At 44.5% G+C, this 27387-nt stretch overlaps 1 protein-coding gene across 7 annotated transcripts in view; it reads right to left on the reverse strand.

The window, feature by feature from the left end:
- Positions 1-17689: 17689 nt before the first annotated feature.
- Itsn2 (intersectin 2) overlaps positions 17690-27387 on the reverse strand; it is a 125207-nt gene continuing 115509 nt past the window's right edge. For 5 of the 7 annotated variants that reach the window (XM_074049278.1, XM_074049277.1, XM_074049279.1 and 2 more), the window contains 8 exons: positions 25198-25296; positions 24151-24318; positions 23505-23720; positions 22867-22988; positions 22035-22117; positions 18999-19082; positions 18376-18549; positions 17690-17949 (listed from right to left, as the gene is read on the reverse strand). In XM_074049278.1, coding sequence (XP_073905379.1) covers positions 17792-17949; positions 18376-18549; positions 18999-19082; positions 22035-22117; positions 22867-22988; positions 23505-23720; positions 24151-24318; positions 25198-25296 — 1104 coding nt within the window. In that variant the 3' untranslated portion in view covers positions 17690-17791. Of the gene's footprint in view, positions 17950-18375; positions 18550-18998; positions 19083-20668; positions 20701-22034; positions 22118-22866; positions 22989-23504; positions 23721-24150; positions 24319-25197; positions 25297-27387 lie in introns of those variants that run through there. The other 2 variants (XM_074049281.1, XM_074049283.1) reach the window with 2 other exon arrangements.

Genomic DNA, 27387 nt, shown 5'->3' on the forward strand with positions numbered 1-27387 from the left:
CTCCACTGGGGAACTTATTCCAAGTGCACTGCTTGACTTGCCTATTTGGGAGGGAGATGCTGAGAACAAGATTAGATGCCCAGCTGTAAGGACATCAACCAGACCCCAAAGATGCTGGAAGTACCAAGGAATCAGTCCCTAGCCTGATACTTGATGCAGGTACCTGGTACTTGAAGTACTTGGCAGTGGGAAGGGAAAGGACACAGCTAGGGACAGAGAGCACACTCCTGAGGGCTCTCCTTTCTGGAATTGTTTCCATAGCCATTCAATAACTTTACATTATCAATGTTTTGGGTGGATTTTCTAGTTCTTTCCAGCTATTGTAGCCAACTGTTATCCTGTGAAAACTTTGACACCTGTGCAAAAGTGGAAGTATTGTTATGCACTCTCTCTGTGTTTTTTTGTGGTACTGGTGTTTGAAGTCAGGGCCTTGCACTTGCTACACAAGCACTCCACCACTTGAGCTGTGCCCCCAGACCTTTTTGCTTTAGTTTATCTTTCAGATAGTGTTAACAGTGACTGTTGCAGTCTAAGATCAGATTTCCAAAGTCCTTGTGTCCTGTATGGAAGAATCCATAGCAGAACACATGGGGTGTAAATGGATTTTATTAAAAGTTAGGAAAGGGAAGGACAGGTGGAAGCGGAGAAGCAGAGAGAGCGTGCTTCTCTTCTTCAGGTGCTTTTAAAATAAGTGCTAACTTATGGGAAGAGAGGAACCAGGTGATTCCCATCCAATAGTAAGTGAGTGGGGAGGGGCATGAGTGGTCCCTGAGCCAGGTGAGGGCAGTTCCTGGGCCAGGACATGGTCAATCTGAAATGCAGTATTAAGCCATACATTTTCTATGAGTCTTGAACTTTCCCTATCTCTAGCCTGCCTCATTTTCTCTCTGAGATCTTTTTGAGGTTGACGAATGGGAGTGCTCTTTTTCTTCTGAATCTCCTTTGGGCTGACAAGGGGCAGCAGACCCTACCAACAAGGGGAAATGTTCTCTCCTACTTCTTTCCCTGGGGACTCATTTGGACACAAGCCTACTTCTTTCCCTGGGGACTCATTTGGACACAAGGTGTCTGAATTATTGTCCAGCACTATCAAGGTTCCTCATGGAGAGCTGGGTTGCTCATGGAGATCTCATTTGTCCGTAGAGAACGATAGCCCAGTTGTCTCATGATTTGGTTCCTAAAGACTTTTATCTGTAAGAGATAAATCTGAAGGCATGACACAAACATGAACAATGATAGGAGCATCAGAAGAGCCCTGCCAGGTGTAGCAGGAAGGATAAAGAATCAAACTTTTCATTTTGAAAAGTGACAGAAAGTCTTACAGTTATTTTTTCTATAGGTGTCTATACCTGTAGTTATTTTTGACCCTTGGATGGCCCTCTGTTTGGACTGCCACTGTAGTGAATAGTTAAGGACTGATTATTTGGGGCAATATCTACATTGGGAGCCAGGTATACCAGGTGCCAGTCCAATTTGAGGGTAAACATCAACAGGAGTCAGTCCTAGACAGAAGACTTACGATGTCTCTAAGCAGAAGTTAAATACTATGGAAAGTAGAATTCAAGAGAGAGTATAAACAACTCTGAGTATGATTAAAAGGACAGATCTGGAGCTAGTAGTAATGGTGATATTGCCTTTATTTAAACAGAAGGCCTTGGCCAAAGACATGAGTTTTCCTTTTTCCAGAAGCCCAGAAGGCTTAAATATTACAGCATGTGTGTAAAGAGCCCCCTTTAAAATCTCTAGACTTTGGTTACTTTTAGAGGTCTGGAATAATTGACTCCATCTGGATCTGGAGAAGTCCCCTTATATTACAGTCTTTTTGAACTGTAGTCCTCTTAAACTGTTTCTCTGAACAGTTGCCTGTAAAGATTCTGCCAATTTGGTAATTTTGTCCCTTGGAGCAAGGAGTAGCTTCTCCCAGAAATTCAGAATTTGTTCCATGGAGGAGGGGGAGTAACAGGCAAACAGATCAGAAGTCAGTGTGGATGCAACAAAGATCTTTATTAAATTTAGTAACAAAAAGATTTAGCAAAAAATAGCTCTTAAGATGGGCTTAATTAACTCTAACTGTTTTTCCCATAGAGGAGGTACTGACACCTTAATTGTGTATAAGAAAAATATAAAACGACCCTAATACTTAACAATGTGTGTCCTGGTTGATAGATAAGCACTTGTCAGAATCATTTTTTTTTTTTATGGCCTTGTCTGTAAATGTTCCAGAAGTATGAGAACTGTAATAACAAAACTTAAAATAACCATGGTTAACAGTTTAGCAATTAACATAACAGTCTAATTACTTTTAATTGTGTATAGTGTTACTAAATCTCTTTTATTACAATTGGGAACATATGCACAAACTTGTAAAAGAAGCTAAGACACTGGTTTGGTACACTGACTCTTTACAACTCTATTTTAAAAGGCTTATATACTTGAAGAACATAAAGATACCTCACATATGAAGGAGCCAGTAACAGCATCACAGTTTAAACCTTGAATTTTGGTTAGGTAAAGTAACAAGTTAGTGGTTGTCAGAACTGACAATTAAAAACCCTAAATTTCCCACTAGTTAGGGGAAGGCATTGTCAACAAAGCCAAATAGCTTCTGTTTTAATGCTTAATGCATATCATATATGTAAAACAATGTTTATTTAGCCAATTTCAGATAAGCCAATGTTTTTCTGACAAACAGATGTCAGGCCTAAATGGCAGACCTCTTAGCATTTGTCGTAAGTAGCAGAAATGTCAAAGGCCTTACTATATAGAATGTACCTTAGATAAAAGAGCTAACAAAAACTCATTTTTAGACATACACTAGTACCTTAAATTCTGACCTCAGAAAATTCTGTAGACTTTAAACTATAGTTTAAACTTTAAACCATAGTCAACCTAATCACACATATAGACTTGTAAGTTTTAAGACCTTAATTTGTATCTTGAAACAACCTTTGTAAAATCCTGAATTTAGATAATTGTTTTTAATAAAATACTCTTAGCAACCTTACACTTTAAAGGAAGACTCAGGAAGGAAAGTAAATTAAACTATCTTTTTTAAATAATAGCAATCTACAAGAACACATGGGTTAATAAACCTAATTATAAAAGAGTTGAATGTAAATTACACTCATGATAGAAAATTGTCCATAAATTATCTTTAGTCCTATGGCAGAGGATAGTTAGGCCTGGTTGGGATTACAACTTTTGATAACTTTTTAAACAAGTTTTACAAATTCACTTTATAAAAGTTGTTTAAGAATCATCCTAAAGACATTTACACACACACACAGATGTTTTGACCTGGGCATGCCAAAAAATGTCAATTTAAGTACACATGTATGACCTCAAAAAAGTAAAAATTCAGTGGCCACAATTGGTAGGAGACAGAGACATACACAGAAAACACACAATGACACACAAAAAAAATCACATTGATTTAGAGTGCACTCTTAAATCATTTTTTGTCATTATTTTTAGTAGGTTAGTCAGTTAGCTTCTTAAGTAGTTTATAATAGATCTTTAACACAAATACCCTTTTGTTTTTCCAGTCCTTAACAGATTAATGTATTAAAAACAACACATATAATAAAAACTGTATTTAGAGACTTTTAACCACAAGTTAGTTATAATTTTCCTAGAAGATGGCAAGATGGTGTCACCCATGAGTGTCCTATTCCTAGGGAATGGCAAGATGGTACTGGACACATGGTAGCTTCATCAAAGTGGCAGCATTTCCTGTGACCACATGGTCTCTCTCAAATGGAACACAAAGACATGTTACATGCAACATACAGGCTCAAAATAGCAATCTGTTACAGGAACAGAAGACATCTTCCCCTGAGAGACAGGTGTTACTGCCCATATGAGTTAGTCATTTGTTTCTGATCAGCAGGATCAAAGCGCTCCCAGTATTTTAAGGATACAGCTAAGTGTGACTATGCTGGCTTCCCTTATGCTGGCTGGTAGAGAGAGAGAGGAAAAGGGAAGGGGGAGTTTTGCCCTTTGGGAGAGAGTGAGAGCTTCCTGAATTTGTGAGGCATCCCTTCTTTCCCTTCTTTAGATACTAAAGAAGTCTCCAGTACAGGTCCTTTTGATCTGGTTCTGGCTGGAGTAAACAAGCAGGCAGGGGTCCCTGACTTCCAGTCAACTTCTTTCCTGAGGGCAGACCTCTTCACCCCTTCATGGGGCTCCTGAATGGAATGCTGATCCTGAGTGCTAACCCAAATACTATCCTAATGAAGAGACCAAATAATCAAAGCAAACTAAGGTGGGATTTGAACTCATGGCCTCATACTTGCTAGGCAGGTGTTCTACCATTTGAGCTAGTCTACCAGTCCTTGTTTGTTTTCCTAAAGAAAGGAGACTTAGAAACTTTCTTTAGCATCTGGCATCTAACCTCATTAATCCCCATCAGCAAAGATTACTAACTGCTTATTGGTGGGCCAGGGCATGTGGCCCTGGGACAGGGGAATGTGACCTCATGGTGAGCATTTACCTGACCCCTGCAGGCCATGGGGACAAGAAGAGTGCGGGCAAACAGAGGGATGGCGGTTGGACAGGCAAGAGAGAGGGACAGAGGAGCAAGAGGAAGAAGGATGCGACACATGGCAGCTGCAGGAAAGAGAGGTCCTGACTGAGGCCCGCGCTGCAGCCGCCATATCTTCTCTCAGCACTCGCAGCCGCAGCGCTAGTGGTGGAGCAGAGGCCCTGGAGCCTGGACCATGCGGGTGATGGGGTGCGCCCGGCGCTGGTGCTGCTCACATCACTGGGGGGAGGCTGCCGGCCTGGGTAGATCCCACTGACTTTGGGTGCTGCAAGCCTCCAGCTCCCGCTGGGCCGTGGTTCCTGACGACCGCGGTGGTGGCAGCCTGCTCCCGGCCACTGAGCTGATGCTCTGAGAGGCGGCCTTATGGGGGCTTGCGTTTCTCGCCTGTGCCTAGCGGGGTGGACGTGCGTCCCCGGCCTCTCTGGAGGCGATTTAAGGCCTGGGGCCGGCTGGGTGAGGTCAGGTGTGCCCCTCACTTGCCCTCCAGGACCCTGTTGGCGGCCTGTAGTACGGGATAGACTGGGAGGTGGAGGATGGGTGATTAGAGGTCCGGTCCGAGTACCTGAGGCAATGGCCACCATGGTTGGCATTGCCCAGGGTCCTGGGGCGGCCCTGGTCACCCTTCCCAGGCCTTGTAGTTGCCTGGGTCCAGCGGTCAGAGTCCCTGGAGTGTGCGCTCCCCACAGTGGTATTTTTGGGAGTGCGAGCTTACTGAGCAAAAACGTAGGGGGCAGAGGAAAGGGGAAGGGAGAAGGGGATCGCGCTTTAATGTAGTTCGTCCCCAGGGGCACGACCCGAAAACGAAAACCTTGTGCCTCGGAGTAAGTCCCTGAGCAGCACTAGGTGCTTTTTCCAGAGGGAGTTATGGGACTCAAGGACCATTCTCCCAGCGTGGGGGTCCTGCACCACTCAAGCCATGGGTGGTGTTTGGTTCTGAAGTATCAGGTGGAGGGGTGCAGGGCCCGAGGACAGAGAAGATGAGTTAAGAACAAAGAGATCAGTGAAAATAGTATCTTAAGTAAGTATCTCACTCTTTACCTCCTGGCTGGCTTCACCACAAATGTTAACAGCAGCAGTGATCAGAAGACCGCTAATATCCTTGTGTTCCATGTGGAAGAATCCATGGCAGGACACATGGGTGTAAATGGAGTTTATTAAAAGTTAGGGAAGGGAAATACAGGTGGAAGCGGAGAAGCAGAGAGAGCTTGCTTTTCTTCTTCAGGTGCTTTTAAAACTTACCCTAACCTAGGGGACAGGAGAAACCAGGTGATTCCCATCCGATAGATAATCAATGGGGGGAGGGGTATGGGTGGTCCCTGGGCCAGGGCATGGTCAATCTGAAATGCAGTATTAAGTCATATATTTTTTTCTTTTTTAAGGTTTTTTTTTAATTTCTTTTATTCATATGTACATACAATGTTTGGGTCATTTCTCCCCCTTTCCCTGCCCCCTCCCTTACCCCCCATCTTCTCCCCCCACCCCCCACTCCCTCCCTACCAGCAAAAACTCTTCTGCCCTTATCTCTAATTTTGTTGAAGAGAGAGTATAAGCAATAATAAGAAGGACAAAGGGTTTTTGCTAGTTGGGATGAGGACAGCTATACAGGGAATTGACTTGCATTGCTGTCCTATACATGTGTGTTACTTTCTAAATTAATTCTCGAACTAACCTTTTCTCTAGTTCCTGGTTCCCTTCTACTATTGGACTCTGTCCCTTTAAAGTTTCTGCATTAGATCTTTTGCATTGAGGACATCAGATGCTTTTTTTTTTTCAATTTTTATTATTCACATGTGCATACAATGTCATTTCTCCCCCCTGCCCCCACCCCCTCCCTTACCACCCACTCTGCCCCCTCACTCTCCCCCGCATCCCCTCAATACCGGGCAGAAACTATTTTGCTCTTATCTCTAATTTTGTTGTAGAGAGAGTATAAGCAATAATAGGAAGGAACAAGTGTTTTTGCTTGTTGAGATAAGGATAGCTATACAGGGAGTTGACTCACATTGATTTCCTGTGCATGTGTGTTACCTTCTAGATTAATTCTTTTTGATCTCACCTTTTCCCTAGTTCCTGGTCCCCTTTTCCTATTGGCCTCAGTTGCTTTTAAGGTATCTGCTTTAGTTTCTCTTCGTTGAGGGCAACAAATGCTAGCTAATTTTTTAGGTGTCTTACCTATCCTCACCTCTCCCTTGTGTGCACTCGCTTTTATCTTGTGATCAAAGTTCAATCCCCTTGTTGTGTTTGCCCTTGATCTAATGTCCACATATGAGGGAGAACATACGATTTTTGGTCTTTTGGGCCAGGCTAACCTCACTCAGAATGATGTTCTCCAATTCCATCCATTTATCAGCGAATGATAACATTTCGTTCTTCTTCATGGCTGCATAGAATTCCATTGTGTATAGATACCACATTTTCTTAATCCATTCGTCAGTGGTAGGGCATCTTGGCTGTTTCCATAACTTGGCTATTGTGACTAGTGCCGCAATAAACATGGGTGTGCAGGTGTCTCTGGAGTAAGCTGTGTCACAGTCCTTTGGGTATATCCCCAAGAGTGGTATTGCTGGATCAAATGGTAGATCAATGTTTAGCTTTTTAAGTAGCCTCCAAATTTTTTTCCAGAGAGGTTGTACTAGTTTACATTCCCACCAACAGTGTAAGAGGGTTCCTTTTTCCCCCGCATCCTTGCCAACACCTGTTGGTGGTGTTGCTAATGATGGCTATTCTAACAGGGGTGAGGTGAAATCTTAGCGTGGTTTTAATTTGCATTTCCTTTATTGCTAGAGATGGTGAGCACTTTTTCATGTGTTTTTTGGCCATTTGAATTTCTTCTTTTGAGAAAGTTCTGTTTAGTTCACTTGCCCATTTCTTTATTGGTTCATTAGTTTTGGGAGAATTTAGTTTTTTAAGTTCCCTATATATTCTGGTTATCAGTCCTTTGTCTGATGTGTAGCTGGCAAATATTTTCTCCCATTCTGTGGGTGGTCTCTTCAGTTTAGAGACCATTTCTTTTGATGAGCAGAAGCTTTTTAGTTTTATGAAGTCCCATTTATCTATGCTATCTCTTAGTTGCTGTGCTGCTGGGGTTCCATTGAGAAAGTTCTTACCTATACCTACTAACTCCAGAGTATTTCCTACTCTTTCCTGTATCAACTTTAGAGTTTGTGAAGATCCTTGATCCATTTTGAGGTAATATTGGTATAGGGTGATATACATGGATCTAGTTTCCGTTTTTTGCAGACTGCTAACCAGTTTTCCCAGCAGTTTTTTGTTGAAAAGGCTGCTTTTTCTCCATCATATATTTTTAGCACCTTTGTCAAAGAGCAGTTGGTTATAGTTGTGTGGCTTCATATCTGGGTCCTCTATTCTGTTCCACTGGTCTTCATGCCTGTTTTTGTGCCGGTACCATGCTGTTTTTATTGTTATTGCTTTGTAATATAGTTTGAAGTCAGTTATTGTGATACCTCCAGCATTGTTCTTTTGACTGAGTATTGCCTTGGCTATTTGTGGCATCTTCTGTTTCCATATAAATTTCACGGTAGATTTTTCAATCTCTTTAATGAATGTCATTGGAATTTTGATGGGAATTGCATTAAACATGTAGATTATTTTTGGGAGTATAGACATTTTTACTATGTTGATTCTACCAATCCATGAGCATGGGAGATCTCTCCACTTTCTATAGTCTTCCTCAATCTCTTTCTTCAGAGGTTTATAGTTTTCCTTGTAGAGGTTGTTCACATCTTTTGTTAGGTTTACACCTAGGTATTTGATTTTTTTTGAGGCTATTGTAAATGGAATTGTTTTCATATATTCTTTTTCAGTTTGTTCATTATTAGTGTATAGAAATGCTAATGATTTTTCTATGTTGATTTTATATCCTGCTACCTTGCTGTAGCTATTGATGGTGTCTAGGAGCTTCTGAGTAGTTTTTTGGGTCTTTAAGGTATAGGATCATTTTGTCTGCAAATAGGGATATTTTGACAGTTTCTTTACCTATTTGTATTCCTTTTATTCCTTCTTCTTCCCTAATTGCTCTGGCTAGGAATTCCAGTACTATGTTGAATAGGAGTGGAGATAGTGGGCATCCTTGTCTAGTTCCTGATTTTAGAGGGAATGGTTTCAGTTTTTCTCCATTAAGTATAATGCTGGCTGTAGGTTTGTCATGTATATCTTTTATAATGTTGAATTACTTTCCTTCTAGTCCTAGTTTTCTTAGAGCTTTTATCATGAAATGGTGTTGGATCTTATCAAAGGCTTTTTCTGCATCTATTGAGATGATCAAGTGGTTTTTGTCTTTGCTTCTGTTAATGGGGTTTATTATGTTTATTGATTTTCGTATGTTGAACCACCCCTGCATCCCTGGGATGAAGCCTACCTGGTCGTGGTGAATAATCTTTTTGATGTGTTGTTGAATTTGGTTTGCCATTATTTTGTTGAGGATTTTTGCATCAATGTTCATTAAGGAGATTGGCCTATAGTTCTCCTTTTTGGAGGTGTCTTTGACTGGTTTTGGGATAAGTGTAATACTGGCTTCATAAAATGTGTTTGGCAGTTTTCCTTCCCTTTCTATTTCATGGAACAGTTTAAGGAGGGTTGGTATCAGTTCTTCTTTAAAGGTCTGATAGAATTCAGCAGAGAATCCATCAGGTCCTGGACTTTTCTTTTTGGGGAGACTCTTGATTGCTGCTTCAATTTCATTTTGTGTTATAGATCTATTCAGGTGATTAATTTCTTCTTCGTTCAGTTTTGGATGATCATATGTATCTAGAAGTCTGTCCATTACTTTAAGATTTTCAAATTTATTTGAATATAGTTGCTCAAAGTAGTCTCTGATGATTTCCTGGACTTCCATGGTGTTTGTTGTTATCTCCCCTTTTGCATTCCTGATTCTACTAATTTGGGTTTTTTCTCTCCTCATTTTAGTCAGGTTTGCCAGGAGTCTGTCGATATTATTTATTTTTTCAAAGAACCAACTTTTTGTTTCATTAATTCTTTGTATGGTATTTTTGGTTTCTATTTTGTTGATTTCAGCTCTTATTTTTATTATTTCTCTCCTTCTATTTGTTTTGGGATTTGCTTGTTCTTATTTTTCTAGGAGTTTGAGATGTATCATTAGGTCATTGATTTGGGATCTTTCAGTCTTTTTAATATATGCACTCATGGCTATAAACTTTCCTCTCAGGACTGCCTTAGCTGTGTCCCATAGGTTCCGGTAGGTTGTGTTTTCATTTTCATTGACTTCCACAAACTTTTTAATTTCCTCTTTTATTTCATCAATGACCCATTGTTTAATAGGTAATGAGTTTTTCAGTTTCCAGCTGTTTGCATGTTTTTTGTCTTTGCTTTTGTTGTTGAGTTCTAGTTTTATTGCATTGTGATCAGATAGTATGCATGGTATAATTTCTATTTTCTTATATTTGCTGAGGCTTGCTTTGTGCCCTAAGATATGATCTATTTTGGAGAAGGTTCCATGGGCTGCTGAGAAGAATGTATATTGTGTAGAAGTTGGATGAAATGTTCTGTAGACATCAAGTAGGTCCATTTGATCTATTGTATATTTTAGATCTTGGATTTCTTTATTGATTTTTTGTTTGGATGACCTATCTATTGATGATAATAGGGTGTTAATCTCCCACAACCACTGTGTTTATATATGCTTTTAAGGTCTTTCAAGGTATGTTTGATGAAATTGGGTGTATTGACATTGGGTGCATATAGGTTGATAATTATTATTTCCTTTTGGTCTATTTCCCTTTTATTAGTGTGGAATGTCCTCCTTTATCTTGTTTGATCAATGTAGGTTTGAAGTCTACTTTGTCAGAGATAAGTATTGCTACTCCTGCACTCCTGCCTGTTTTTGGGGGCCATTGGCTTGGTAAATCTTCTTCCAGCCTTTCATCCTAAGCCTATGCTTATTTCTGTCGGTGAGATGGGTCTCCTGTAAGCAACAAATTGTTGGATCTTCCTTTTTAATCCAGTTCATCAAGCGGTGCCTTTTGATGGGGGAATTAAGTCCGTTAACATTAAGTGTTAGTACTGATAGGTATGTGGTGATTCCTGTCATTTAGTTGTCTTAGTTGTTTGAAGGTTTGATTGTGTGCACCTAAGTTGAGGTTACTCTCTACTTTCTTTTTCTTTTCCTGTGGTTTGGTGCTATCTGTCTTTTCATGGTTAAGTTGGGTTTCACTTTCTGTGTGCAGAATCCCTTGAAGAATCTTTTGTAATGGTGGCTTTGTGGTCACATATTGTTTCAGTTTCTGCTTCTCATGGAAGACTTTTATTGCTCCATCTATTTTGAATGATAGTTTTGCTGGGTAGAGTATCCTGGGGTTGAATTTATTTTCATTCAGTGCCTGGAAGATCTCACCCCATGCTCTTCTTGCTTTTAATGTTTCTGTTGAGAAGTCTGCTGTGATTTTGATGGGTTTACCTTTGTATGTTATTTGTTTTTTCTCTCTTACAGCCTTTAATATTCTTTCTCTAGTTTCTGTACTTGTTGTTTTAATGATGATATGTTGTGGGGTAGTTCTATTTTGATCTGGTCTGTTTGGTGTCCTGGAGGCCTCTTGCATCTGTATGGGAATGTCTTTCTCTAGATTGGTGTCTTACCTATCCTCACTCCTCCCTTGTGTGCTCTCGCTTTTCTCATGTGCTCAAAGTCCAATCCCCTTGTTGTGTTTGCCCTTGATCTAATGTCCACATATGAGGGAGAACATATGATTTTTGGTCTTCGGGGCCAGGCTAACCTCACTCAGAATGATGTTCTCCAGTTCCATCCATTTACTTGTGGTCTCCCAAGCAGGGTAGGAGCTGGCGTCTGGTGGCATGGGAGGGAGCCCTCCTGGTTTCTCTGTTTAACATGGTGGTGGGGATGCTATGTGCAGGCTGGGGGTGTGGAGTTTTGCCTCTTCTTGGTGTTTTTTCCTGCCAGGTGTATCTGCAGCCTCTCTCCAAGCCTTTGCTTTAGGAAGCACGCTTTCTGCTTCCTCCCTCTAGTCACCATCTTCCATATATTTTCTATGAGTCCCAAATTTTCCCTAACTCTGGCCTGCCTCAATAGGATCTCACTTTTGTCTGGAACCAGTCTCAGACTGTGATTCTCTTACCTTCACATCCCATGTAGCTGGATTGCAGATGAGACACCTTTCTTGGCTTGTTTGTTGAGATGGGGTCTTGCTAACTTTTTGCTCAACTGGCCTTAAACTATGATCCTCCTGATCTCTGCTTTCTGAGTAGCTGGGATTACAGACACGTGCTCTCACCCCACCTCCCCCCTTATTCTCTCTTACTCCTTTTTTTTTGGTGGGACAGGCATTTGAACTCAGGCTTCATGATTGCAAAGCAGGAGCTCTACGGCTTAAACCACACCTCCAGTCACTATGCTCTCTTGATAGTTTATTTTCCCTCATCCTGAGAGAAAAGGAATGTATGTTAACCTCAAGAGTCTCTGAGTAAAGTCACTGTTGCCTGAGTCACTTGTCTTTGCCATTCTAGCTCCATCCAGCAGCAGGCCTGAGGGCAGGGCTGTGTCAATAGGACATCACAGGAGGTGACTAAATGGAGAAGTGAGGCTTATTTCTGAATGCAGGGCTGGGCTTCTGGGGCAGGGATGGGCAGCCCTGGTGCCAGCCCTCGGAAAGGAGCTGCCCAGAGACTGCCTCACATGGCTATTTGATGAAGTAAGAAAGGGACTTACAAGCAAGATAGATCAGTCAGAAGTGCTTTGATTACAAAAAGTAAACTCCTTCTCAAGGAAAAAAGGGGGTGGAGGCTACATATGTTGGAAAGCACCAATACGCTGGGAAGCCAAGGCCAGAAAGCTTCATGAGGACCATGAGGCCAGTCCCCTCCTCTCTTGGACTATGTAGCTTGCACTATTGCTTTTCTCTGTGAACCTGCTTCATTTCTGATTCTCTTCACACCACCTTTCTCTGCTGTCTTGTGCATGTCCTAGAAAGCAGATGCCCCACTTCTGCCTGACTTTCCAGTTTGAGTATTCAGAGCTTCCCTTTTGGTCCCACTCATAGCTCAGCCCCAGCTGGAGAAGTGTCTCATAACTCATGCCTTCCACAAAGGTTGTACCAGCAGGAGTGGGTGGGGCAGAAGATTGAGAGCTCGCTTAGTCAGCTTCATGTTACTACAGTGAAATACCTGAGTGGCAGCAATTGCTTTGGATCACTGGCAAAGACAGCACATCATGGCAGGAGACCTTGTAGTAGCCAGTCACTCACATCATGAGCCAGGAAGCAGAGAGAAAGGAAGAAACCAGGGTCCCATTGTCTCTTTCCTTTTTTTTTTTTTTTTTGGTGGCACTGGGGTTTGTACTCAAGGCCTCATGCTGGCTAGGCAGGAGCTCTACCACTTGGGCCACTTCAACAGCTCTTATTTTGTGATGGGTTTTTTTCAAGATAGAGTCTCAGACTATTTGCCTGGGCTGACTTTGAACCATCCATCCTCCTGATCTCTGACACCTGAGTAGCTAGGATTATAGGTGTGGGCCACTGGCACCTGGCTCCCACTGTCCCTTTCAAGGTATGCCTCTGTGACCACTCTAGGCCTCATCTCTTGAAAGTCCACAGCACCTTGGGAACCAAGACCACCACCTTGGGAACTAAGCCCTTATAGGACACTTATCCAAGCCAAACAGAAGGATGTCTGGTTGGGCTTTCTTTTTCATACAGTGAGTATCCAGTTCAGTACGTTAATTTTCAGAATGGTATGATTCAGGTTGTGCTGAGCTGAGATAATATTGTCTACTTCACAGTGCTGCAAACCTCGTCTGTGCGGAGAAAAGGCATCTGCTTGGTGAAGAGAAGATGACTGACCTAAGTCAGATGGCTTTCGAAAGGCAGTTCTGCTTCTCAAAACTCAGCGAGAAGAACAAAGAGGTAGACAAGGAGGGCCTAGTGAGCTGAGAGCTGGGTGCAGGGTGGTCAGGCCTGATGTTGCCATGCCCACTGGACAGCAAGCAAGGGGAGCCCTGGCTAGCCCTCCATCCAGGGGCTCCCGTGGGCAGGGAGGCAGCATCTAGAAAAGGAAGTGGAAAATAGTGGCAGAAGGAAGAATTTATTTCATGTAGGCATGGTCAGGGTGCTGGGCTGGGCACTGCTGCTCTGCTGGGTACTTTCCAGGCAGGGCAGTCTGGGGGTGGGGGGATAGAAATGCAGAAGTAGCACAGGTGGGACCTTGTGCTTTCAGGTGCAGACCTACTCTTAAGAGGTGAAGCCAGAGGGTCGCCCTCTGAGGCTTCTGCTTCCCCCTGATTCTTTGCCATGCTGGGATTTTTTTTTTTTTTTTTTTTTTATTGTTTACCACTTGCTACATCCCAACCTGACAGAAAATTTTGTTCAGTTGCAAAATTTGTTCAGGTGGGAAATTTCTGAAATGAAATTTATACAAAAAAAAAAAAAGTGGGCAGAATGAGACTTTAGATATTTAAAAGGTATTTTATATGCAGGAATTTTCCTCATCTAGCACTTGCAATTGGGTGGGTTCAGCTGACAGCTCTTTGTCTATTTTCCTTTGGCCTGTCCCCACCCCTCTCGCTTCCACCACACATCAAGGGTCCTGGCCAGACATTTAGTGACCCAACTCCTTCTGATCCCATTGTTCTCAGTTTTCCTGGAGAGAAAGGCATTCTTCTTGTTGGTAGGTTATTACATGACTTCCCTTTGCAGCTTCCCCTGAGCATAATTGTATGTGAGAATCCAGGGAGATACTTTTTTTTTTAGTTTGTTTGTATTTTGAGACAGGGTTTCACTATGTAGCTGAGGCTGGCTTGGGACTCCAGATCCTCTTGCCTAAACATCCCCCCAGTGTTGGGATTATAGGTGTGCACCACCATACCCAAATCCTTATTTTTTTGTTTCCTTTTAGTTTGGTGTAGCACCACGTTTGCTTCAGATCTTAATGTGACTATAGGCTCCCTGCTGTCACCACAAGATCCAAACAGTGGATAATGGTTTAAACAGAATACAAGTTAATTTTTGTTCACGTGCCAGTCCTTCAGTGGGTCAGCAGGTTGTCCCCCTCCAGGACCCTCTCATGGGCCTTTGTCATCTTCAGTACCTGGCTTCCAAAAGACTCATTCCTGAAACCAAAAAAGGCACTGATCTGGGATGAGTTGTGCCCTGGTGTATGTGGCAAGGACTGGAGGTCGCATGTGTCTCTTCCTCTGATAGTCTGTGGCTAGGACCTGGTCCCATAGCTGTACATAACTGTAGGAGGCAAGGGTGCTGGGAGAAGCAGTCCCTGGCTGGTCTGAACACAGTAGAGGGAACAACTAGTCATCTTTGTCATACCATAAAACAGTAGACGGAGGCCAAGATCTGGAAAGCCTCATGTGAGAGTTGCAGAAACCAGGCAGAGTGAGAAAGTGAGGCAAAAGGGTTGGCTGGGAACCTGGTTGAAAGAGTGTCCCAGCTCATATAGGAGGACTGCAAGTGGGGCAAGGGCCACAGTGTCTTCCCTCCTATGAGCCTCCTCACCTGACATCACACACAGCCTTTCCTTCTGTCAACAGGTTTCAGGGACCCCACGGCAGAGACCCCGCTCCTGGGCAGCGGGGGATGGCCGGCACACATGGGTGCCACTGCCTATGGGACAGAGTGATGACAGCAGAGGTCTTGGGGAATCGCCTGGCCTCCCTGCAGGTGACAGCCAGGCTAGGCCACTGTTGGTAATAGAGCTTCACTGGCTTCACCTTGCAGCATGTATATAGCAGTTAAAATACCAAGAACCTGGATTTTCTCTCCTTAAGTGGAAAGGTATTGCAAGAAATATACAAATAGCAGCAGCTACTGTTTATGGAGCTCTGGTTGTGAAGTAGGAACTGTGTATTCTTTGAAACATTTTAACACTGAGATAACATTGTGATCTCCTAATACTTACACTCAGAGGGCCTGAGGCCAATGCGTGGAGCCCAGGCCCTAGCTTGGAAGTACCAGGGTTCTATTCCAAGTCCAGTCAGGGATCTGTCCGGGGCACATGTTCTCCTCACAGACACTTAGACATGGGAATGGTAGTAGAAAAGTGGCATTATCCCCTTCTCTGTCATAGCATCCTGTTCCCAGGAGCCCTGTAGGGTTTGCTGGGGTTCTCTCAGCAAGGGGAGACTTCCAAGTTGTGTGAGGCACACCTGCTTCCTAATGACACATGCTCTAGAAAATCAGGTTCCCACTTCAGTGGCGGGGAGAACTTGATGTTCCCAGGGGCAGATCTGGGTTCTTAGTTCAAGAAGGATGACTGGCTCTGCTGGGTGTGCTGACATGAGGTATCCTCCACAGTCCTTAGTTGCCTGACTTAGACTCTCCAGGCTCTTATGTTCTGAGTCTGATCAAAGAATCCTGATTTATCAAAGATAGCGACATGGCACTAGCCACATTCATCCTTGTGAGAACTAAAGCCCCCAACAGTCCTGGCAAGAGGACTGTTCTGCAGCTATGGTCACAAATCACCCCAGAGCTGGCTTTACACCTGCCCAGTCATCAGGGCCCATGTCATGCTCTGAACGTCACTGGTCAGCGGTGACTCACTTTGACATCAGCCCCCACTTACCTCAGAACCAACAAAACCTGAGAGATGGCCAGCAGTTTACTTTGCTCTGCGAGGCTGTGCCTGTCCTGCCAGTTTCCTGGAAGTAGGCGAAATGGTTTCTCCCATATTGCGTAATGTCCTCACTTGTGTCGTGTTTATATTTTAACCATTCAGTGCCCAGGATCAGTATCTGGAGTGAGTAAGCGGTAGATCTTTAAAAATCTGAAATGTACTGAATCACGTTTTCCAGCCCTTTTTTGCCCAGTGATTATGCTGAAAAGAAATGGGGGCTAAGGAGGAACTCTGAGCCCTCGGGACACAGAATCCTACCTGGTCCCTAGCTGCCTGGAGAAAGAAGAGATGTCTCCTTAGAAGTCAGGGCTCTTATAGCCAGGTGATTCCTTCAGATCTTTCCTAGTTTTACTCACTCATCCGGGCATTTAGTGTATAAAATCTTACTTCCATTAACATGCAAACAAATTTCATATTTCAAAATTCAAAAGCCGAACAAACAGCTCAAGCAGGTATGAATGTGGCTCTGATGAGACAGGGAACAAGAGGAAAGATGAGGCTTCTGGAGCTAGAGAGGTAAAGGACCTGCTGAGCAGTCCTAATCCTTGTGTGTTACCCCTTCCTTCTAAGTTACCGTGAGCTTTCTACTCCACCAGGAACAAGGATACCAGAAACAGGACATAGCTATACCAGAGGCTCAGAGCAAGTCAATGTAGAGCCAGGCTAAGGCCCTGGACCCCCAGGCTCCTGGTGGGGCCCTGTTCACCCCATCCTTGGGTTTTTCCACTGTATCAGGAAGGAGATTTGGTTTCATCTAACATAGCAAACTCTGAAATTCCATTTTAAGAGCTTTTCATATAGAAAGTAGTCAAGTTTTGAAAGAAATTATATTCATAAACTTAATATTTTTATTCTCTTTCTGTACATATTGGCAACGATAAAGCTTAAAGATGCATGTCCTATGAAATATGCAAAAACAAGGAATTTATATAAATAATTTATACTTCTGAAAATTAAAGTTGAAAAATATTTTCCACATTATTAGAGTTCACAGTATTTAAAGTACATCAAGCTTTCCCCTTGTATTTCAAACTCTATTGTCTTAGCAGAAAATGATAAAATCGAACCAGGAAGAAAATGATCAGGTTTCTCTCTCAGTGCACAAGGAGACGCTATTTCAGTATGAGGCTTGCAAACAGAGGCTGCAGCCTTTCATCCCAACCCCTCCCGTCCTGAGTGCTGTGACCCAGTAGAGGCCACACGGTGTAGAATGGTTCCGCCTTCCTCAACTACTCCGCAGTGGTAACAACTGGTGGTCTGACGCCACATTTCCACATAATGCTTTTATAGCCCTGAAAATGGAACCCCTGGCATCTAACACAGCTGAACATGTTAACACTAGTACAAGGCACTGTGCTGTGGGTTTGTTTATTCATAAGGAAGATGTTTGCATAGATTGCTAGCAGTTCAGTGTGCAATAAAATACAGGCCCCAGCATGCGTGGCTTTGTGATAGATGAAGCTGTTTGATGCTCTTCCGCCCCAGCCTTGTGGGTTAGGTCCCCTCCTGCTGTCTTCTCCAGTCTCCTACAGGAGAGTTTTGTCTGGTTTTTTTTTTTTTTTGGTGGTACTGGGGATTGAACTCAAAGCCTCACACTTGCTAGGCAAGTGTTCAATCACTTGAGCCCCTCCACCAGCCCTATAGGAGAGTTTTTTGTTCAAACAGCTGTAGGTCAAAGCGGACCCAGACCTCCCCGGTGGGGACCTCGTGCAGCAGTAGTCGACGGGTTGTAGGGCCTTTGCTTTCCTGTTCTGTTCGAATTTTTGCCACTGGAACTTCAGTACGACCCAGGAAATCTGGTGAATAAACATCATGTGAGGGTCAAAATTCTGTTTTTACAAAATTGTTCTAAACCTACATTAACAGGATTCATAAACCTTTCAAAGCCCAAACCAGTAACTTCTTTGACATGTGGCTGTTTAGTACTGTCAGTGGAGGCACACAGTGACATCAGATTTATCTGAGAGCAGCAGCCTATGTGGAATTCCAAGTCTCTCTGGTCAGAGAATGCTCTGTACACAAGGAGTACAGTGCTTACTTGTGTGTGTGGGAAGGAGTTGGGGTCAGAGGCCAGCCCCTCTTCCTGAGGAAGGGCACCTACCTGCTGCCAAAGTGAGCGGGCACAGGTGTATGTCATTTCCTGTAGGTGGCACTGAGTACATATGACTGAGCACCCTGGATCTAGACCCTAAGATTCCAGAAAACCAGGAAATTATACTTACCATCGGGAGAAAACTGGTCTCTGTCAAACATCGTGAGACACAGCACATCTTGATAAAGATCCTTAATGAAGAACTGGCAGTTAAAATTCCACTTGGGATTTAGTGTGTCCTGGAGGGTTCTGGTGGTGTAGCTCTGGGAGCCCATGCTGATTTCACAGTATGGATTGCTCTTTCCTGCAAAGAAACAAGTCACAGATACCTGTGGCATGGTAGGTGAGGGGAGCGACTAACAGGGCCATCCTCCAGCTAAAGTAGGAACTATGATGCTGCTTCACTAACTAGACCACAGTAGCAGGGGTCACTGCCCGGTGGACCATACCTGCCTTGTGATCTAGCAACATGGCCCCCGTGTTCCCAATACTGATGGCATCCTAACCTTGGGGAGTGACTACAAGCTCTAAGGTTAGGACTGCTCCCCATGAGCTGGCAAGTACCTTCAACACACTGCTCTGTGATGCAGAGGCACTCAGGACAGCAGGTGTTGGTGCTTATTGGGGAAAGAATAGTGGTACTGGTCCAATAAAGTTTACTGCTATTTTAATGGCACTGGAACACTGCCTTTCAAAAGAGTCACCAGTAAAGAACAGGGTATTATCACATCACTGAAGGAAAGAAGCATTTACCATTTGGCTTACAGGCCTTTAATTCTGTAGCTTCAACGACATGCACCATTAAACGCCCAATACCTGAAGTCTTTTGAGAGCGTGCTACAAAAGAGGAAGGTGAGTCATGTTAATTTCTTCTCAGAATGCAGACAGCACAGTGAAGATGCTAGCTGTAGACCCTCACAGTCTTATCTTTCTTGCTATCTTTTTCTCAAATGCTGGGTGCATGCTAAGAACATGCTTTACCACTGGCTACACTCCCAGCCCTCACAGTTTGTTTTTCTAACCAACCAGAACATTATCCAAGCGTCATCTGCCCCTGCACTGGACCCAGTGGCCCACCGTCTGGCTGCTCTGTGCCTCTTTCCCAGGCTGTGTTGCTTGCTAGGAATGCCTTGCCCACTATCTCTGCCCATCAGAATCCTACTGATCCATCAAGATCCAGGTCAGTCTCAGCTATTTCCAGACTCCTTCCCTCTGTGTATTCACTGCCTTGACTTAGGAGCACCCCACAGCATGCTGGGTCTGAAGTTCTGTATAATATCTGTCTCCTCTGACAAAGAGGAGTCACTGTAGCCCATGGATTGTTTTATCATTCCTGTATAATTTGCCTCGCAAAGTAATATTAATAAAACAGTAATACATGATATCTGTTCAGTATTTATTAGCAAGTAACATTTATTGGCTACTTACTTTGTGTTAGGCATGTGCTAGACTTTTATGGAAATTATACTTAAATTGCATAATTGCATTTTATATATGAAAAAAATATGCTTAATTTAGAGCTTTTAAAATTAAAAAAAGTTTTTTGGTAGTACTGTAATTTGAACTCAGGATTTTGTACTGTGAGTGAGGCAGGTGCTCTACTGCTTGAGCCAAGCCTTCAGCCCTCCTGTTCTCCATGTCTCCCCATTTTTTTTTACTAGCAAATACTAATTGTACAGAATAATGGGTTTAATTATGACATTTTCATATATGTGTATAGTGTACATTTTTTGTTGTTTTGAGACAGTATCACTATGTGGTCCAGGTTGGCCTTGAACACGTGACTCCTCTGTCTCACTCTCCTAAGTGCTCAAGAGGTTTTAAATGCAGGGTCAAACTGCTAACAAATCACTCATCAAAATTCCAGGTACATGAGAGTAAACATTTCACCTTAGCAGGCAGCTTTACTTAAGGTCTTGCAATAGTTAAGGAGGTGCTCAAACTGCTTTTATTACTCAGAGAAGTGAGTCAGTGGGCCCACACTATCTTTGTAAATGTTAGTTAACTAGGTTAAGGACTTAAAAACAAACAGGATGCTTGGTAAGCTCTGGGCACGTGTAGCCTTCTTCATAAGAAGGGGCCCTAGTTGTGCCCATACCTCCACCTGGGAACTTGCTTTAGTTCCTTTGAAGTCAGGGCCTGGCCTTACTCATCTCTGCAGGCCTTATGTGTAGCACAGAGCCTGGCACACAGTAAATAATAAATGTCTAAAGAACAGAACACATGGAGAATGCAGAATGATATACATCACAGATACTGATGGTAAGCAAAACTCAGAGAAAAACGGTGATTTACATCTTTGACTAATTAAGAGATCATTATATGCTTTATGAAATGATTCATCAGTCATTGATTTTTCAATAGCAAGCTTTTAAAGTACCATTAAAAAAACATTCAATCAGCAAAAGCCAACTTCCACATACCTTTCAGGAGGATAGAACAAAATAAGGGGAACCTGGATAAAAAAACACAAAGAGCTGCAGCTACCGCAGCAGGATCTGAAACAGGAGGACTGGACAGGGAAGGAAGGTGTGGGATGAGGGATGGGCAGGGGAGAGGTAGACGTGAGGTGTGGCTCAGAGCACAGGCTTCCATTGGGTAAGGAGGCTAAGAGCAGGTCTGGACATAATCACTAAGGAAAGCAGTATAAAGATGTCTCAAAAAACTAGAGATAGATCTGCCATATGATCCAGTGATACCACTCCTGGGCATCCACCCAAAGGAACATAAAACAGGATACAGTAGAGACACCTGTACCCTGATGTTCATCACAGCTATTCACAATAGCCACACTCTGGAAACAACCCAGATGCCCTACAACTGATGAATGCATCAAGAAATTGTGGTATATATACACAATGGAGTATTACTCAGCCATAAGGAATAACGACATGTGGTTTGAAGGTAAATGGATGCAATTGGAGGACATCGTGTTAAGTGAAGTTAGCCAGGATCAGAAACACAAAAGCCACATATTTTCTCTCACATGTGGAAGACAGATCCAAAGATAAACAGATACACAAAAACAAGCATGATCATATACAAACTCAAATGTACAACATGTTTGCAACAGTGGAACTACTCTATGGAACTCAGGGAAAGAGGGAAAGAAAAAGAAAATGATAGAGCATCAGTAATATCGCATACCATAAGATGTGAAGGCAGAGAATATAAGAATGTGTATTGAAAGCTGTTGAAAAATGGGGGGTGGGAGGTAAAGGGGTAAGGGAGAGTAATGGAAGGGTGTGAACGGATCAAAGTAAAGCACACCCACAGTGGGCATGCACTGAGACACCCTTTTGAACATCAACTTAAATATTAAAAGAAAACCAGGATTGGTACAGTGTGTGTGGGGGGGTTACTAGTGGGAGGGGGAAGGGTGAAGGAAGGAGGGGAAAGGGTGAAGGAAGTAGGGCCCAGGATGTCGGGTCCTGGAGGTGGAGCCGGGTGGGGCCAAAAGAGAGGAGAGAAGTGACTTTCCACAGCCCAAGGAACAAGGTGATTGCCACAGAGGTGAGGGTAGCCATGAATAGAATGCAGTGAAGAATTAGGGACAGAGACCTTGCTGCAGAGAGAAGGGAGGCCCTGCAGCTGGTCCTGGGTGCCCCCGACTGAACAGTGGGGCTCAAGGAAGTTTGGAACAGTGGCAGCTAGAGGGGCTGGTGCTGGGGCTCCACTGCAGGATCGATCACAGGCCTCACTGCAGTAGCAGGAATGTGCTCCTAGGCCACACCCCACCCTGCCCATAGTCCTGTCAGCTGGTCTCCCTCCCCACTAGGGCACTGGTACCTTGATAAGCCCTCTCTCGTTTCTTCTTCTCAGTGTCGATATACTGCTCAGATGCCGCCTTGATCTTCTGCACCCAGGCTGTCCTGGAGGAGAAGAAGAACATGGCCGTGGGGATTTCCCAGGCACCTCACAGGCTCATGCGTGGCCCAGAGCTCTGTGCTGCCGTCTCTCTTTTGCTAACCTTGGTGTTAGCAAGTTTCTAGTCATACGCCTAATCTTAGTTCAAGCAGAAGACCCCATTGCTAATTGAGGAAGGGCTGAAAATTTCTAGAGAGCTCTTGACTTCCCTTGCAAGGTGCTGGGGACCCAAGCTAGAGGACACATTTAGCCACATCAGTGACCACTCAGCACCATGGGCTATAATCTAGAGAACTATGTGCACAGCAGCAGTGGTGTCCCATGGCTTGTCAGAGGTGCTCGTCCCTGAGGGAGCTCCACCAGAGGAAGAATGGCTGTGGGCATGAGGCAGGGAGGGACTGAGGCTGGTGGCAGAGGGAGGCCTGGGAAACCAGCGAAGGCCATGGACCACCGCTTGAGAGCAGCTCCTGACAGGAATTTAGTGGGGGTTGAGGCGTTGGCTCTGCCAAGTGGCAAGCAGATGAGGTGTGGAGTGAGGAGAGGCTGGAAGCGGGAGATGGGTTAGGAGGTGGCTGTGTGACTCAGTGTATCTGAATCAAGGCTTGCTGTGGGACTGGAGTGCAGAGGACACTAAGAGAGATTGAGGACGGAGTTGGTAGGATTCGAGCATGGGTGGAGGTGGGTTTATGGCTGAGGGAGACGCCCTGGCTTTCTCCTAGATTTCAGGGCAGGTCACACAAGAGTCAGGACTGACCTCTCGTTAATGTTTTCTGTTCGGAGGGTGTAGACCCGGTCAATGTGGGAAATGTGGAAGACAGGCTCATCGCTGGAAGGGTCTGTGGGAAGTTTCACCAACACTTCATTCAGGAAAATGGGCTGAAAGAATTAGGGCCAAAACATAGGCTATGAGATGGGCCAGAACACTCCACCCACCTGTGTCCAGAAAGAGAGCTGTTTGTTCTGAAGAGCCTTGAAGAAGTAGGAAGGGGTCTGGTATCTAAGGTCTTTAACCCAGGAAGAAAGAAACCACCTCCATTTGCAAAGGTCAATAATCTGGGGTGGATTAGGTGGTCCTGGACAGGGGGCAGGAGCTCCGCACACCTGGCCCATGTCAGGCTGGTTTACAGAGAGACCCAAGGCTATTTGTGGCCAGAGGTGGGAGCAGGTACTGTGTTTGCCAGGAGGAAGCCAGCAGCCAAAGCTGGATCCTGATGACGTCATCAGTGGGCAGAGGGAGGCTGATGCACTAGGCTCCTTCCTTTGGGAAGCAGCAAAGGACACACAAGCCACCTCAAGCCGGTGAAGAGTCCTAGGAAGTCAGGGCAGGCTCAGTCAGGAGGGAGGCACTCAGGTAATGGTGAGGCCTCGTTGGGCTGGGCCTGTGGTACTCACCGTCTTATACATTTTGAACTGAGCGTTGGACTTGGAGCTGAAAAGTTTCTCAGAGCCAGAGGAAACAGCAAACTGCTTGGCCATGTAGGTGAGAAGCAAGAAGTCATTGAAAAGGAACCCATGTAGCTCCTTGTTGCTCTTGGTCTTGTATAGCTTTCCATTGTGCAGAAGCTTCCGGGGCCCCAAGCAGTTGGTGAGGGAGTTGAAAATAAGTTGCTTGAAGAGGAAGAAAATGTCACTTTGTAAATCCCAGCACAAAGCATCTAAGCATTCCTGAGTGGCCAGTTCTCTAGACCTGAGGGTACCCAGAAAAACTTTCCTATGAGGGAATGTGGCTAGGATGATTCACCTTTACACAAAAGAACTTCACACTTATGTTCAAAGTTCCAACTGGCCCAGTGAAAATCTCTGCGTACACCCACAGAATACTGACTCTACCTGCTGAATTCAAAGAACTCAGCAACACTCCAGTCATCGCTCCTTAGATAATAGGAAGATGACACTCTAAGGAGTGTCCTGCAGGGGCAGATGGTGTGCCTGCACCGGCTGAGCCAAGGTACGGACTGTCCACGCCAGGGGAGGGCCTAGGGCTGGGACCCCACTTAGACCCTGCTTGGTGGCATCCTTCTCAACAACACAGCCTCACCTCTGCGAGACCTTCGCACTGGACATGCGCCTGGATCCACTCCAGCCGGTCTGAGTTTTCCTTCTCTCGAACTCCCTCATTCACCTGTGAGCACAGCTCCTCAGCCCGCTCCAGGGCCAGTTTGAGGGAGGAGTGGTCCACGTGGCTCTGGGGTGTGTTTTCCAGGATCTGGAAGAGTGGGCAGTGTCACATGGTTGGCACTGTGTCCTTCACCCACCCACCAGCCATTCACTGACCTCTCACCCTCCCAAAAGGTGCTGACACTAATGTGTGTGAGGTTAGGCTAGGCTAGGCACTAGAAATACCACAGAGAAAGAGACATGGTGTCTAACTTTGCGAAGTTCACAGTCCCACAAGTGCTTTGGGGACGTAGGGACAGGTAATTCGGTGGGACGAGTGGGGTGGGGGAAAAGGTACTCTTTGGATCTGTTGTTCTCTGACTGGGTCCTAAAACCTGTCTTCTTAGAAGGTGAACTGCCTCAAGATGCCCACACTGCTTATCTCAAAAAGAAAGATGGTTGGAATTTTAGTAAAAGGCAAAAGGTTTATATGATCGGAAGAGAAACTAGAGTATAGATGGCTGGAATTTTAGAAGGGATCTTCAGTCAGCAAATTGAAGCAGGCTGCACGAGAGGTTTGATCCTGGGCTCTGTTTAGGATGTGTTGAGTGGGAGACTCTTAGTACAAAGTTGCTCAGTTTGGCAGATGAATTTAGATTTCAGAAGACAGACTGGAGCCCATGGCTTTGCTAATGGCAACTTCAGCCTGTGTCTGGCTTCAGGGTGCCCCACCGCTACACACTGGGAGGGCCTGTGACTGGGATATTAGGGTGGCTCCTGCGAGGCAGATGATAGGTCACTCAACTGGCCTCTATCTGCCCACTTAAGGCTTCAGCCTTTCAGATGGTAAGTGCATACCCTTGTGCATGTGTGTGCGCGCGCACACACACACACACACACACACACACAAGCACCTGGGCCACAGGGCAGAGGGTGCCCTGGGTATCTGGTCCTACTTTTAAATGGGCCCGCTGGGCTGCACACTTACACTTCTGATGATCAGAGGGTAGCGGGTGATCCTCTGCATGGGCTTCAGCAGGAAGCTGGAGAGGGGCATGCCTTTACAGCGTGCGTCGGACGCCAGCTTCTGCAACACAATCCGTGAAGAGATCACAGCCAGTCATGCCAAAGGAACACTGGCCAAACTCATGCTGTGAAACTTCTACATTTCAAATGTATCTCAGTAACTCGATCTGACATGATCTATCACGCTAACCACAGGATTTCTCCGCTCATGATCCAAATCCTGTTCTTCTCAGCTCTTCCTCACATGCTGTTGGCAGCTTGTGTGGTCATTCTTTCTTTGCTTCTAGAACCTCTCTCCAGGCTGCTTTCCCAGTCTACTGGCCTCCTGAGTCTTCTTCACACCCTTTCTCTCCATCCATTCTCAAATGGAGCTCTTGCCCCAGGTCCCCTGCAGCTGAGGCCCAGTGTCTATAACCAGTTCTCTGGAGCTCCCCCCTCTCCAGGGAACGCTCTTTACCTAATGTACCAGAGGCAACTCAATCTTAAGAGAACCCCAAATGAAGTCCTCTCCCCTCACAAAATCATCTTTTCTGCCTCCATCCCTGTCTGTGTTGGTAGCATCTTTCCACAGCCCCCACCTACCCATGCGCACACCCAGGAGTTATCTATGACTCCTTTCTGTCTTCTGATAGCTCTTGATTTCCCCTGTCTTGGCAAACTCACTATCCCTACCTCATCAAAGCAATCATTACCACTAATTAAGCACCTTCTGTGTGCCAGGTAATGAATGCATGAGCCCCTGCCAGCACCGCCCTGCTGCCTGTCTCATGGTTGACTCACATTCGTCTCTCAAGACCCAGGCCATGGTTTCCCTTGACCAGGCTTCCCTCCTGGGATGCCTTCCCTCCTCTCTGTGACTGTCCTCTGGTCACTTTGAGTGTACACCCTACTTGCTCCAGGTCATCCAGGACCTCTATCCCCCATCAGACTGTTAATGTCAGGGGGCCAAAGACCCCATCTCCTGTGTTCCTAGTCCTAGGACAGCAAAGCACCTAAAGAGAGTAGGCAAGACTCCAGGAAGATAATTCTTATTGACTAAAAGATACATTTGCTGTAATTTACCTACTCATTCCCACTATTGCCCATTAAAATTGCTTCTCCTTTTGTTTTTGGATAGATCTCTACCTACATATTCTGCTATAACAGGCATCTTCATGCTTTTTGAATTTTCTGAGTTTTAAAAAAGGAACATTTTGGGGTACAGCTTATGCTAGATTTTGCCTTTTTTTGATGGTGTTGGGATTTGAACTCAAGGCCTTGTGTTTTTAGGCAGACAATCTGCCACTTGCACAACACCCCCAGCAAGTTTTGCTTTAGTTACTTTGAATAGTGTCTCGCTTTTATGCCCTGGCCAGCCTGCACCCTGAGCCTCTTATTTATGCTTCTGCCTCAGCCTCTCAAGTGTTGGGACAATATGTGTGGGCCACCACACCTGACTTCAGACTGTGACATTCTATTAACAATAACCAGATGCATGAAGTTCACTGATAAATCACATAAGGAAGCTGGGATTTATTACATCAGAACTATATTGCATGTCTCAGTTCTCGCTTAGTTTTGCGTTTAGTTTTATGACCACGGCACCATGGAACTGACCCTTCCCTTTCTCATCAGTTCGCAGAGGCGTCAACGACATCGGTGTGCACTTCTGGTATATGCATGGGGTCACAGACTTGCATTTTATGTATTACCTATTGCCTGGTATCACTTTTTTTTTTCCTACTCTCATTTCCTTTCATCCCAGTTTATTAATTTAGTTACTTTAAATTTCATCTTATTTGGTTGCATTTTATACATTTAAGCAAGCTATTTTATATTCTTTCTGAAATAAGTTGATTATTAAAGAAAGTTAACAAAATTAAGAAAATGACATTCTGAGTTGGGTACAGTAGCTTGTGCATGTAATTCTAGCTACTTGGAGACTGACATCATGAAGATTGTGGTTTAAAGCCAGTCCAGACAAAAAAATTTTGTGAGACTCCATCTCAACAGAAAAAAGCTGGGTAGTGGCACACATCTGACATTCCAGCTATGGCTGGAAGCATAAAATAGGATTGTGGTCCAGGCCAGCCTGGACAAAAGTGAGACCCTATCACCAAAAGAACCAGAGCAAAAAGGGCTAAGAGTGTGGATTAAGTAGTAGAGTCCAGAG

The sequence above is a fragment of the Castor canadensis genome, chromosome 12, assembly GCF_047511655.1.
Source record: "Castor canadensis chromosome 12, mCasCan1.hap1v2, whole genome shotgun sequence".
Lineage (NCBI taxonomy): Eukaryota > Metazoa > Chordata > Mammalia > Rodentia > Castoridae > Castor > Castor canadensis.